Raw genomic sequence first — 14,882 nt, 5'->3', positions numbered from 1 at the left:
TTTGGAACTGGACAGAAATGGTGGTTGTATAACACTGCAAATGTATTAAATGCCACTGAATTGTTCACTTTAAAATGGTTAATCTTGGGGGGCGCCTGGGTGGCTCAGTCGTTAAGCGTCTGCCTTCGGCTCAGGTCATGATCCCGGGGTCCTGGGATTGAGCCCCGCATCGGGCTCCCTGCTCCGCAGGAAGCCTGCTTCTCCCTCTCCCACTCCCCCTGCTTGTGTTCCTGCTCTCGCGGTCTCTCTCTCTGTCAAATAAATAAATCTTAAAAAAAAAAAAAAAAAATGGTTAATCTTGGGCGCCTGGGTGGCTCAGACGGTTGAGCAGCCAGCTCTTGACTTCAGTTCAGGTCATGATATCAGGGTCCTGGGATCAAGCCCTGAGTTGAGCTCCATGATCAGCGGGGAGTCTGCTTGAAGATTCTCTCTTCCCCTCTGCCCCTCCCCCAATATTCTCTACCTCCTCTAAAATAAATAAATAAATAAATAAATAAATAAATAAATAAATAAATAAAATGGCTAATCTTACGTTATATGAATTTCAACTTAAAAAAATGTTTAAAGGTAAAATGCCTCTTATACAATGAAATGGAAAGGAGGAAGGCAAAGACTTACCCATAAACCTAAAAGTTAAATCTGGTCTGTTTTATTATCTAAGACAAAACAGCACTGAATTTGAGATTAACAAAAACCACATAAAACCCATTTTTTAATTAGAATCACTTATAAAAATGGAAAACTTCTTGGTCTAACTTTGGAAAGAGAAAAAAATTAATAATACGAAATGCCAAGCATCTCTATTTTTTTCCTATAGCAAATCTAGTAACCTGTGCTTCCCTATGACCACGCTTCTTCACAAACATATACAAATTTCAAAGAAAAAGTTATGACTTTTAAACTAAACTTAAAGGGAACCTTAATTTATACAGCAGAACTATCAAGTGTAAAATGTTGGTTTCAGAGGCAAAGACAACACCAGCATCTGAGGATTCTGACTTAATGAAATTCACTACCCATCCTGGGCTAGTCCTCTGAGAACTTCAGTGACACCAAGCTATGGCTTGGATTTTTTTGGCTTTTTATCTCTAGATGCAATAGATTTAACAATTATTAGAATCAATGGATTTCATTAAGTTCAGATGACCAACTTAGAGATAAATCAGGAAATTTTTATAATTATTGTGGTAAAATATATGTAACATATAATTTGCCATTTTAACCATTTTTTATTTTTATTTTTTTAAAGATTTTTATTTATTTGACAAAGACAGAGGGAACAGAAGCAGGGGGAGTGGGAGAGGGAGAAGCAGGCTTCCAGCTGAGCAGGGAGCCTGATGCAGGGCTCAATCCCAGGACCCTGGGATCATTACCTGAGCCGAAGGCAGATGCTTAACGACTGAGCCACCCAGGTGCCCCATTTTAACCATTTTTAAATGTGCAGTTCAGTGGCATTAAGTACATTCACATTGTTGTACGGTCATCACCACCATCCATCTCCAAGTATTCTTTCATCGTTCCCAAAGGAAACTCTATACCCATAAAACAATAACCAGCCATTATCTACTGCTACCCCAGGCAACTTTCTCTATGAGTCTGTCTCTATGAGTCTGACTTCTCTAGGTACCTCATACAAGTAGAATCATACTCTTTTGTATCTGGCCATTTCAACTTAGCATAATGTCTTCAAGGTTTATCCATGTTGTAGCATTTGTCAGAATTTCCTTTCTTTTTAAGGCTGAATAATATTCCATCATATCTATATACCATATTTTGTTTATCTATTCTTCTATTGATGGGATACTTGGGTTGCTTCCACCTTTTGGCTATTGTGTATAATAACATTAATATAGCAAATAAAACTGTAGTTACAAAGAGACTACAGAGATGCCTGGGTGGCTCAGTTGGTTAAGCATCTGCCTTCAGCTCAGGTCATGATCCCAGGGTCCTGGGATCGAGTGCCGCATCGGGCTCCTTGCTCAGTGGGGAGCCTACTTCTCCCTCTGCCTGCAGCTCCCCCTGCTTGTGCTCACGTGTTCTCTCTCTCTCTCTCTGGCAAATAAATAAATAAAATCTAAAAAACAAAACAAACAAACAAAAACAAAGAGACTGCAAACAATTCTAAAAATATTTGTATAGAATCCAGTAGATTCAGTGATCTATAAACAAAACCTTAGCAGAACTCTATTTTGTATCAACTGGGTTTAAAATAGAAACAAATACAAAATATAGAAAATTACAGACTTATTACAAGGTAGGCTACAAATGAAGAACTAAAGCTATGATAAAGAAATGAATTTTAATTAATTATTTATTTATTTTTAAATTTTTATTTATCTGACAGAGAGAGCACAAGCAGAGGGAGAGAGAGGGAGAAGGAGGCTCCCTGCTGAGCAAGGAGCCCGATGTGGAAGTCGATCCCAGGACCCTGGGATCATGACCCAAGCCGAAGGCAGCCGCTTAACCAATAAAGAAATGTATTTTTAGATATCACTCCCAAGACAATGTAGTTATGCAAATGTAGCCATTATGTGGCTATTCTAAGGGAGTGTCTTGATGTCCTTCCTGGGAATTGTCACATAAAGCAAAAACAGTAAGAACTGTTATGAACATGCTATCATTAAACACAAGCCAGGTAATCAACGTCTCCTCACTTATGGAAGTAGTTCTCCATTTACAAATGACTTTGTACTTATCAGTTACATGGATGAGAGAAAAATGGAAACACTAAAGAATCAAGATCAAATTAACATTTGTAACTAGGCTCACTTTAGCTTGAGACCTAGGACAAACAGTCCTCCTAAGTCTGTATCATTGTAAGGTTCAGAGAAAGTGATCCATCATGGACAGATCAGTTATAAAACTACTCTCCATTCCAACAATGTGCATTCGTTTCCTCTTCTATTAAAAAGGGACAATAAGAGTACTTATGAGGAATAAACGAAATGACACAGATAGAGCTCAGAACATGCCTAGCACTTAGTAACACTTTATAAGTGTTACCATTATTATTATGCCCCCTCAGATACAAACAATTATCTCCACCCATCCTAGCAACTCATTTGTTGATCCATCTCTTCACTGATATGCTGCAGATATAATCTAACAACACAATGTAAATCAACTATAAAACAAAAATAACCAATCTCACAAAGACACAGAATTTCATCACATTTAATGAAAATACTATTTTTAAAATTGTAAGCCACAAAATTACAATTGAAGTAGGGAGCATTAAGGATGATGAGGGCTTGGGAACATATAATTTGAACACTAAACTGGCTCCAACTTCATTTACCAATACATTTCCCCAGGAATTCTATGCTGGTACACACCGTGAATATTCACTTCTCCCAGCTTCATCTACTGGCAACACTTTTTCTTCTCCACCTGGAGAATTTTTTTTTTTTAATTTTATTTATTTATTTGAGAGAGCGACACAAGCAGGGGTAGGGGAAGAGGGAGAAGCAGACTCTCCACTGAGCAGGGAGCCCAACTTAGAGCGCAATCCCAGGACCCCCAGATCATGACCTGAGCCAAAGGCAGATGCTTAAACAACTGAGCCACCTAGGCGCCCCTCCACCTGGAGAATTTCTGCTTATCTTCCTCCCTGTATCAGTTCACATGTTACTTTCTGTAGTCTTTTTCAAGCCCCCTTTCTCCCTCCATGACCCCACAACACTGAGCTGACAGTGCTAATAAAGCAATCCTCAGACTGTATTACATTAAGTTCCACAAGCATATCTCCCCCTTAGACTCTTAAGCATTTGACAGCAAGGACTATGTTTGTTTCTAGTGCCCAGCAGTCCATGATATTAGAAGGCATACAAGATGCTTGATGAATTGAATTGGATCCCAGAATTTTAGGACTGGGAAGTGCCAAAGAAGCAAAAATAAATAAAATCTAAAAAACAAAAAAACTTTCGGATGCAAAAGTGAGACTCAAGACTGAATGACTTGCCCAAGTCATAGAAACAGTGACTGTGACAAGACTGATACCCAAGTTTCCTTTCTCAAAAATGTTCATGAGGACAAGACTGTGTGTCCTGCTCACTGCTCCAAACTGGTTCATCTAGCACAGAACCAAGATGTATAGCAGATCCCCAACTAAGTGCTTTCCATTATAAAACACTGTAAATATCAATTCATAAACGCAGAGAAACAGACAAACCCTAGTTAAATTTTTACACTGTCCTTGTATCACTTCCCAATAGTAAAAATTCTGGGAAATAAACAAAATCATCTTGTATGGCAATACAGTATATTAAAGTAGTACATGTCAAACATTTAATCCTACTTTCTGGCATTAACACATCTAAAGTGAGGCCTGTTTCCAGGCTTACAGATTTAAAGAAACCTGTCTACATGAAGTAAATAATGAGAGAATTAAAATTGCCATAGAGCACACCAACATTCAAAAACATTATTTATACACTGCAGACTATGTCAAAAGCTAATGAAATGCAAGTGACAACTTGCCTTTGTGAAAACTAGGCACATGGATTCACATTTTGAGGAAGTTCAAGTTTACTGGCCAACAGCCACACCGCGATTTGCTGCCATCACGAAGAGGCGCTAACAAGAACGAAGGCCTACTTCCAGCAAATAAAATACTTGGATTTCATCAATGGGGAGACATGTAAGAGAGCCAGGGTGTCCAATGAACAAATATTAAAGGAAACAAAAAGTCTCCTTTCTCTCTATCAGAATTAATGGATATCAGACAGCATGCGTCCTTCCAGGAAATTCACGTAAGCGAGTCCCTAGAATTCGCTGACAAACAGCGCAATGGAACGGGGCTATGAGGCCGAAAAAGAGCAGGGCACCATTTGGACCCTCCAGTAGGTATTTCTTGCACAAGAAAAGGGCGTGGGGCCAATAGAGCACTATCAGGCACAAAGGTGGAAACGCACGCCAGCGAGAGAGCAACCTCTGGGCGGGTCCCGACGCCACCCCGAGTCTCAGGCCCTTCGCACGCCCCCGACCCAGCCTGACTCTCAGACCCGTCCCCTCAAGGCGCGGTGGTGGCCGACTCCATCAGAGGCGGCGGCAGGCCTCCACGGAGTTCAGAGCCTACAGGCCGAGACACCCCCTCAGAAAGGCCATCCCATTCCTGGGCAACCGCCGCTATCAGGAGCCACCGCCCACCCCGATCTCGGATCAGCCCGCCTGCGGCCTTCCCCGGCCTGTCCTCAACCCGCAGGCCAAGCCCGGCTGGTCTTAGCCCTGATCGGGCTGCGGGGCACCAACTCCGCCCGTAACGCTCCAGGGCAGTGGGAAAGCGCAGGGCTTGGGAGAGGGATCGGCCCGGGGCTCGCCGCCCCTCAACACTCACCATGGCGACTCTCCTAAGCCTGCAGCAAGCAGCACCCACCCGGCGCGGAGCCTCGCGTGGTCAGGTGACGCTGCGGCCTCTTCAAACCCCGCCCTCTTTAGCCCCGCCCTCGGACCCCCGCAGGCCGCTCCTCGATTGGCCCGCTTCTAGGAACTCAAGTCTCGCGTGTTTATTGGCTCTTGCCACTTATCGGTGGACTGACGGACCTGGGTGCCAGCCAGTCTCTCCACAGTGTGAGAGGGCAGAAAAGTGCAGAGTAGCAGGGTATCTCTTGGTGGTAGGAAGGAGCCAGCAGGAAGTAAAGGCATCGTTTGAGGAATTTGTCAAGACGGGAGAAATGGAAGGAGGGGGAGCAGGACTGTTCACCGGCCCAGGAGTGTGCAGTGGTGGTGCGCATGAGCAAAAGGAAGAGGAGGCTTGATTTGTGGAGCGAGCGCGACTTCTCGTCCCAACCAATCCAGATGCAGCAGAGGGGTGGGGTCTGGCCCTCACTGGCGGACGCGGCGTTTGCGCGCGGGTTTCGTCGCGTTGCAGCGGCTCGCGCGAGTCGTCTTCCGCGCCATGGAGTCTGGGCTGATCCGGCGTTTAGCGGCGCGCTTGGGTATTGCCGAGCCAGATGTGCTGAGGTGGGTCTGGTGGCGTACACCTCAGCGGCCTTGGACTGTCCTCAGGCGAGGCCCGCGAGTCGGGCGGCGGCGCCGAGTGAGGGGGGACGCTGGAGCCGGGTGGCATTAGGCCCTATCTCAAGAACTTCCCAGCAGTGGGCTTATATCAACTGGCAAGACGGGGCGATTGTAGACGTCCTTGGGAACAACTGGCTCTGTGGGATGCACGGTGGTGGGACGGGGAAAGTCGATCTTTGGTCGTTCCGCAGGTACTTGCTGACGGACTGTTTACAGCGGTGAACCACACAGGCGGGGTGCAGACCTCCTTGGAGGTCACTGTATGACGGCGAGAACTAGGAGGAAAACGAAACCGTGGTGTGCCGAGTCGAGGGAGGGAGGAGCACAGAGCGCGCCCTGGCGGCTGCTTGTCATTAAAAACAACAACATCCTAGATGCATGTTAACTAACTAGAATTTAAATAAAAATTTGAAAAAAAAAAAATCTTAGAAAGGCCTCGGAAGGGCTGCCACTTGTGCTGAGACCCGACTGATAGAACGTGCCAGCCATGGGAAGATGTGGGAAGAGCGGCCCAAACTGAGACAACAGCTTGTGCATAAGCCCTTTGCATAATCCAGGGTTAGAAATAAAGCTATTGTGGCTGAAGTGTGAAGAGCAAGACTAGGCCCAATGGCTTGCTGCTCAGTTAAGTGAGGGAAGGGAAGGAAAGCACTTGTTGAAAGAGTTGAAGTAAGACCTGAACTCCGTAATCATTTAGAACAGCCGTTCTCGAAATGGGGTTCCTGGACCAGCAACATCACTATCGTCTTGGCACTCGTTAAAAATGCAAAAATGCAAATTCTTGGGTCCCACTTCAGGCCTACTGATCAGAAACTCTGAGGATAGGACCCAGCAATCTGTTTTCACAAGCCCCAAGGTGATTGTCTTGTACATTAAAGTTTGGTATCACTGATTTAAAGGAAGGGGTAAAAAGAAGGAACCCTGGTGTAACTGCCAGCGTCTCTGATAAGTTCATGTTTGTCCCAGTAATGGAAGGATGAAAGCAGGTGTGTTTTGTTGTAAGAAATTGAACTCACTTTTGCTTAAAAGTACTTGAGCACAGTGGAGTCTGAAGTCAGGGCTGGTTCTGTCTTAGAAAACATTGTCCCACAACTCCAAAGGATGTACCTTTCATTCCCACCCCCACATAAACTTGCATAGGAGTTAGGCCCAGAATGAAATCCACTGCTGTATTCATTGTTTACCAAAGTGTTGAACAAACTTCTGGAAAAGAGTTCAATGAGCATGTTGCCTTTATAACCAGGAAAGCAGAGGAGTACTTGCGACTGTCCCAGGTGAACTGTAGTGGCCTATCTGCACATACCACAGAAACCAGCAGTGCAGTCATGTGCCTGGACCTTGCAGCTGCCTGTATGAAGTGCCCCTTGGACAGAGTAAGTACGTCACATTGAATGTCTAAATAATCCTCTACAACATTTTAATTTCTGGTTGGACTACACTCAAAACTTTTGTGTTTTAGAATTTTCCTGGCTATTGTCATATATGATTATTCTAGATGAACTTTAAAATCATTTTTGTCGAGTTGCAGAAAATTTCCTTTACTATCTAGTTTTCTTGGCCACCTCTTTCTTTACTCAAGACCATCTTTTATGCCACTGCTAGCATCCTCCTGAAGTGCATGCTTTAAAACCGATGTGTGTTTTTCTTCTAGTATCACAGTGGTTGAGCGCACAAGCTAGGAGTCAGGAAGAGTTCGATATTGAGACCAGATTTCAATACCACCAGTTACTAGCTCTGTGAGCTTCGTTTTCTCATTCATAAAGTGGGGATAAGAATATGCATTTCACTAGATTGTGAGGATTAAACCATATACTATATGTAACACACTTAACAGTACATATCACATAATGATGGTATTAAAAACACCGTTAGCTCCCAATGGGTTGGCTCCCCATTACTGTCAAATTCTCCAGCTTCTCTTGAACACTAACCTCAAGCTACACTATTTACTTAACAGACCATTCACTTTAATGATTTACAGCTTTGCAAATGCATTTTTTTTATCTGCATTTCTTTTCTGACAAGCTTCTATTTGTCTTACATGACTCTGCCTTGTTGTTATATCCTTTATGAAGCTTTCCTTGACTCTCCCAGGCAGTGTTGCTTTCCCTCAGTTGTTGATCCTCCTGTTTCCCAGTTTCCCTCTCTCCCTTTCCCCTCCACACACTCATCCTTCCCACCTCCACTCCCACTACTTCCCTCCTTCCTTTTCCCAGTGAATTACACATTGGCATTTTCCTTGAAAAACAGGTGACCATGTATGTGTCTCCTGTGTTTTTATTCACAGCTTGGCTATAGTAACACTTGTTGTTTTTTAAATTATCTGTGCTCCATGAAAAAGTGCTCAATATCGCTCGGCATCAAGGAAATCCAAATCAAAACCTCAATGAGATACCACCTCACACCAGTCAGAATGGCTAAAATTAACAAGTCAGGAAATGACAGATGTTGGCGGGGATGCGGAGAAAGGGGAACCCTCCTACACTGTTGGTGGGAATGCAAGCTGGTGCAGCCACTCTGGAAAACTGTATGGAGGTTCCTCAAAAAGTTGAAAATAGAGCTACCCTATGATCCAGCAATTGCACTACTGGGTATTTACCCCAAAGATACAAAAGTAGGGATCCGAAGGGGTACGTGCACCCCGATGTTTATAGCAGCAATGTCCACAATAGCCAAACTGTGGAAAGAGCCAAGATGTCCATCGACAGATGAATGGATAAAGAAGAGGTTGTATATATATACAATGGAATATTATGCAGCCATCATAAGGAATGAGATCTTGCCATTTGCAACGACGTGGATGGAACTGGAGGGTATTATGTTGAGTGAAATAAGTCAAACAGAGAAAGACATGTATCATATGATCTCACTGATAGGAATTCTTAATTGTAGGAAACAAACTGAAGGTTGCTGGAGTGGGAGGTGGGGTGGGAGGGATGGGGTGACTGGGTGATAGACACTGGGGAGGGTATGTGCTCTGGTAAGCGCTGTGAATTGTGCAAGACTGTTGAATCTCAGATCTGTACCTCTGAAACAAATAATGCAATATATGTTAAGGAAAAAAAAAAAAGAAGAAGAAGAAGAAGGTAGCGGGAGGGGAAGAATGAAGTGGGGGAAATCGGAGGGGTAGACGAACCATGAGAGACGATGGACTCTGAAAAACAAACTGAGGGTTCTAGAGGGGAGGGGGGTGGGAGGATGGGTTAGCCTGGTGGTGGGTATTGAGGAGGGCACATTCTGCATGGAGCACTGGGTGTTGTGCACAAACAATGAATCATGGAACACTTCATCTAAAACTAATGATGTAATGTATGGGGATTAACATAAGAATAAAAATAATAATAATAATAAAATATTAACATTTATTTAAAAAAAAATTATCTGTGCTTATGCATGACTGTCTATTGTGAGCCCCTTGAGAGCAGTGCTCAGCTCTGCCTGACGTGATTACTGACTTTTGACTAAATGAAGCTAAACTTTTAGGTAGAGCCACTTGCCACAGAATTAATTAATTTTGAAAAGTTGACTTACTAAACAAGTGTTTAAGGGCACCAATATATAGAATGATTATGATTATAATTTTTATGATTAGTGCATTTTTTTCTTTCAAAGGCTTATTTAATTAAACTTTCTGGTTTGAACAAGAAGATGTATCAGAGCTGTCTTAAATCTTTTGAGTGTTTACTGGGCCTGAAATCAAATATTGGAATAAGAGACCTAGCTGTACAGTTTAGCTGTACAGAAGCAGTGAACATGGCTTCAAAGATATTGCAAAGGTATGAAGCATAAAGAACCTTAATTGAAAATTTATACTGATACATAAAGCAGAATTATCTAATGTCCTGTTTTCAGTCTTAAAAAATAACTAATATGGTAAGGTGACATAATGCATTATCTTGTACATTTAAATAGCTTACAAATTCTGATTTACATTTTCAGTCTCTTTGAAATAATATTTTTTAACAAATAATTCTGCAAATACCGCTTTCCCTTAGCTATGAATCCAGTCTTCCACAAACACAGCAGTTGGATCTCGACTTATCCAGGCCACTTTTCACCACTGCTGCATTACTGTCAGCATGCAAGTAAGTGTGCCTTTTAACCTTGAGGAAAGTCCACAATTTACAAATAGATTTCCCATTCCCAAAGAGGGCTTCTAATTACAGTTTATTTCAACTCAGAGCATGTTTTCCCATATAAATAATGTTAGAAATAGTGGCCGAGTGACCAGGTTCTGTTTATCCCACAATATAGCTGACAATTTGGAACCCCTATTGCCAGAAGTCTACTTGCCAAATGGCAGCTATATATATAAGCAGGGTATTCTGTTTTCAGGGTCCACCTTTTTTGTTTTGTTTTGTTTTGTTTTAAGTTTTTTATTTTCTTTAGTAATCTATACACCCAACGTAAGGCTCGAACTCACAACCCCAAGATCAAGAGTCACATGCTCTTCATCTGAGCCAGCCAAGCACCCCCAGGCTCCACCTTTTTTAAGTGATGAAATCTGTCATTGAAACTGTGGTTTGTGAGTTTTCCAGTCATACATTTTTTTAAAGTACTGATTGCAACTGTTTTTTCAAATAATTTACAAAACACCAATGATAAATATTTACATCTGGATCTTAAAATTTGGGGTTATCTTTGTGCATACCGAAATGTTACCTTGGAATTATTAATAATTGTTATTTTTTTCTAAAGTTGTCTTGTTTTATCTTGCTGGAAAACTCCTTAATAAAATAAAAGGTGGGGGTGCCTGGGAGGCTCAGAGAATTAAGCATCTGCCTTCAGCTCAGGTCACGATTCCAGGGTCCTGGGATTGAGCCCCACATCCGGCTCCCTGCTCCGCAGGGAGCCTGCTTCTCCCTCTCCCTCTGCTTGCTGCTCCCCCCTGTTTGTGCTGTCTCTCTCTCTGTCAAATAAATAAATAAAATCTCTAAAAAAAGAAAATAAAATGTAGTTGGCCCTTAAAGACTGGGTTTATTACTACCCAGCCTCTAATTTTGGTTGTTTAGCTCTATTAGCCACATACTTAGGAGCGATTAATTGGCATTCATAGAAAATGTCCCTTTGATTCAACAAAGATATGTGTATATAGAGAAGGAGTATGGCTGCTATTGGAAAAAACAATATTGACAAGTAACCCCACTTTTGAAACCAAATTACACTGAGCAAAGAAAGGTTTGACTTGATCTATTATCCTAAATAAGAAGTCTGTTTTGTATATTTCATTAGTAGTTGTTATGGAGTGGTAAGTAGTTCAGCAAATCATTAACATCTGAGATTCACTAAGAAAGAATTATTTGAGGCATGAAGCACTAGAGCTTCAAGAGAAATGTCTTCTATGCGCCCCTTTCATTACATAGCAGATCTCATGTATATTTTGACTCAGTCCAATAAACTAAATAGCTTTAAAAGACAAGTTTACATAGTTATAGCTAATAATATATGTTTGGAATAAAGGGGAAACTAAACAGTTGGGAACTCTTCATAAAGCATGGGTGGAAAGGAAGTAAGTTAATAATTTGGTTGGCCAGAGAAGATAACTATATTGGTCTTAAAAACAGTAATTTGTCAAATTCTTTTGTAGGATTCTAAAGCTAAAGGTGGATAAAAATAAAATGGTAGCTACATCTGGTGTAAAAAAAGCCATATTTGATCGACTATGTAAACAATTAGAGAAGATTGGGCAGCAGGCTGATAGTGAGTATTCATTCCATATTTCAAGAATGTGTCATCTGAAAATGTAAGCCAGCTGGTAAAAGTCTTAATATTTTCAAACTTGCAAAATGGCCGCTTTCTGAATTCTGTATTTAATGTAAGACCAGGTAAGTTTTTAGTGAGAGATTTTTTTGTTTTTCAAGTAAAGTAGCTTAATAACCTTTAAAACACCTGTGACTGTATGACTCCATGCCTGAAAAAACAGATTCTCTGTTAACATGCTCCAATGTTAAATGCCAGCCTCCATATACATAAACTAGAATAGAAAAGATTCTTAAGTCTGACAAGAGAAACCAAGGAAGAGAAGGGCAAGATCATTTGCCTTCTCCTTATCCTTGTATTTGGTCAGTCAAGGTGTCTAATTTTTTTTTTTTTTTTTTTTGGTGATCCAAAATAAACCCAACTACAAAAATTGAGAATAGGAGAAAATTTAGCCCTGATGACACATGTTTTTTTCCTTAAGGAGAGGCTGGAGATTCAGCTGCTCCACCACAGAAGAAAAAGAAGACAATGGCTGAACCTCTAGCAAAGGGTAAGGCGTACTAACACTGGACAGACTTTGAAATTAGTGCAATGGGATTAGGTGTACAGTGGGTTTCCTGCAGTGACTAGTCCTGTGCTACTTGCCTGACAAGAGTCAGGTTTTAAATAAATCAAGACAATCATTTGATAAGACCAGTTTTCCAAGCAGTCATTTACAGAAGTTAACAGAAATACTATGTAAGAAAAAAGAAATACTATAAGAACACATCTAAAGCCAGACTGCTTAGGTTCAAATCCTACTTTACCACCCACTGGCTCCATAACTTAGGAAAGTCACTTAATTTCTGTAAGCCTCATTTCCTAATCTATAAAGTTGTGATTAATATTAGCACCCACTTCATAGAATTGTGGTGAGGGTTGAATGAGATGATGCTATTGAAGTGATTGGTACAGTGCCTCGAAGCACAGGATAAGTGCTTGATAAATGCTAACTACTTACAGGACGTTGTGGAGTGCTTGGGGTATAAGAGCAAAAAACTGATGTGTTAGCTGCTATTTCCACTTTTCATTTCAGCATGATAGTCCCTATTTTTAATTAACTAATTAGATCCTTCAAACAAGTTTACTTGTTTACTTGTCAGCATAAGAATTTTGAAACACTTTTGAAAATTTTCTCTTACAGAAACAGAAAAGGTAGTAGAAAGCTCACATAAACTGCAAGAAGATGACGATCTGACACAGGATTATGAAGAATGGAAAAGGAAAATTTTGGAAAATGCTGCCAAAGCACAAAAGGCTACAACAGAGTGATTGCAGCTTCTAGACTACCTTGGGTTGCAAACCAACAGTACATCTGCCACCTCAATGAAGATGTGAGAGCTTGGGAATTTTGTTTGAACTTTTATAACAAGGATCCTAAGGCTGTTGCCTTAATAGCAAAGAGGCGAGCACTGCAGCTGAGCTCTTGGCGGCAGGCTGGCTGGTGACATGGGCAACAAATTCATTAGGTCAGGCACAGTGCCTGGTTGGCATGGCCTTGGCTCCCCACAGGTATGCATTCCTACAAAATGGAATTGAAGCCATTTTGCTCTTTCGTTTTAAGCAAAAGATAGTTTCCTGTCCTATCCAGAATATAAAATTCAGGTTGAATGGAGTCTTAAGGATTTTACTTGGGTTTTTATGTAAGTTTCATGGTTTGACTAAATCAGTGTATGGTACAGCCTAAGTTAATAAATGTTATTTTTATATGCATTCAGGTTGCCCTTGTCATCAGTTTGGGAGTCATTGCTATGCCAAAAACTGTCTACTCTAGTAGAAAAAAGCCATATGCTGAACCATACTGCTCACCAGACCACAAACTCACTCTCAAATCAGACTTCTGGGTTTAAGACCCTGCTCAACCACTTACTACTTGTCAGACCTTGAGCAAATTAGTTAACTTCTTTATGCCTCATCTATCTATAAGTAGGACTCAGAATGGTGTCTACTTCATAGAATAATTTGGAGGTATGACTGAGTTGATACATGTAAAACATTTAGCACAGTACCTGGTATAAGTAAGTACTTAGCAAATGTTAGAATATAGAGAGAAATTTACATATAAATGTCTCACGTAATGAATTACACACTAGCAGCATATTAAAAAGTCAGATGGACTGAGGGTTATTTTCTTTGAAATCCACATGCTGAAGAATGTAACCTTATTAAATACTCCTTGTTTTAAAACTATAGGAAAGGGCCTTTGTGGAAGATAAGTTGCTAGGGGCTCTGAGGCATCATGCCAGGCATGATTTTAACTAAAATTAAGAATACATAGTCTAATTAAATATTTCCATAAAGAATGTAATAAAGAGACTACACCCAAATTTTAAAAACCTTCAGAATGGTATCAGTAATACTAGTGGTTGCATTTTATCTGCTATAAGTAAGGCATAATACCTGCTGCATAGGCCTGGAGTGCTGAAAGAGTGATTTCTCTTCTTCCCCTGACCTTTTTAATTCTAGATACTTAGCAGCTAAGGTGAAAGAAATACCACAATCAAAGGATCCCAACACAAGCTTAATATCCAGCAAGCCCTATGGTAGAGGGGAATGAACATGAGCTTTGAAAGCAATTACAGTGCATTTAAATTCTGACTGCCACTTCTACCCTATGGAAATTTCAAAACCTTAAAGAGCCTCAGTTTCCTCATTTATAAAATAGAGATATTTTCTACCTTGTGAGGATTAAAGGTAATATTTCTAAAGTACATGGCACTGAGAAGGCATTCACTAAACAGTAGCTCTTGTTATTACTTTGATCTAAAATGGATAAGTGAGTTTTTTCCTCATTTTTTTATTAAGATTTTATTTATTTGAGAAAGAGAGTGCAAGTGGTGGGGAGGAGGGTGGCAGGGGGAGGAGCTGAGGGAGAGGAACAAGCAGACTCTGTGGATCCCTGAATGGGACCGGCTTAAATCCCACAACCCCGAGATCATGACCTGAGCTGAAATCAAGAGTCGGACGCTTAACCAACTGAGCCACCCAAGTGCCTCTTTTCCTCATTTATTTTAAGAAAGTGTATAATTTTTTTATTTGGTGTCAGGATTTAGATTTCTGGCTTTGGGCCAAAGCAATCTACTCATTACCAAGTAAAATTGGGCACATTCACTTTTTTTTTTTTT

General features: G+C 41.0%; 2 protein-coding genes across 2 annotated transcripts in view; one reads left to right on the top strand and one right to left on the bottom strand.

Annotated features, from left to right (window-relative positions):
- Positions 1–5,438, bottom strand: part of VPS35 (VPS35 retromer complex component) — a 32,043-nt gene extending 26,605 nt beyond the window's left edge. The window contains exon 1 of the mRNA XM_035025295.1: positions 5,336–5,438. Within this exon, the coding sequence (XP_034881186.1) occupies positions 5,336–5,338 (3 nt within the window). The 5' untranslated portion in view covers positions 5,339–5,438. The remainder of the gene's footprint in view (positions 1–5,335) is intronic.
- A 28-nt stretch (positions 5,439–5,466) lies between these two features.
- ORC6 (origin recognition complex subunit 6) lies at positions 5,467–13,079 on the top strand. The gene is made up of 7 exons (XM_035025294.1): positions 5,467–5,961; positions 7,262–7,391; positions 9,631–9,794; positions 10,014–10,103; positions 11,606–11,718; positions 12,200–12,268; positions 12,902–13,079. Exons 1-7 carry the CDS (start codon positions 5,897–5,899, stop codon positions 13,027–13,029), a joined length of 759 nt encoding a protein of 252 aa, XP_034881185.1. The 5' UTR covers positions 5,467–5,896; the 3' UTR covers positions 13,030–13,079.
- Positions 13,080–14,882: the final 1,803 nt, after the last annotated feature.

This window comes from Mirounga leonina, unplaced genomic scaffold (genome assembly GCF_011800145.1).
Source record: "Mirounga leonina isolate KUSES-001 unplaced genomic scaffold, KU_Mleo_1.0 Mir_180, whole genome shotgun sequence".
Taxonomy (NCBI): domain Eukaryota; kingdom Metazoa; phylum Chordata; class Mammalia; order Carnivora; family Phocidae; genus Mirounga; species Mirounga leonina.
This window is presented reverse-complemented; position numbering and strand designations above follow the sequence as displayed.

Bases quoted from the DNA above. Each gene is read 5' to 3' on its own strand.
- ORC6 (XM_035025294.1), top strand. From the start codon at position 5,897: ATGGAGTCTGGGCTGATCCGGCGTTTAGCGGCGCGCTTGGGTATTGCC. The intron at 10,104-11,605 runs GTAAGTGTGCCT...ATTCTTTTGTAG, and splicing joins GCATTACTGTCAGCATGCAA to GATTCTAAAGCTAAAGGTGG. The intron at 12,269-12,901 runs GTAAGGCGTACT...TTTCTCTTACAG, and splicing joins GGCTGAACCTCTAGCAAAGG to AAACAGAAAAGGTAGTAGAA.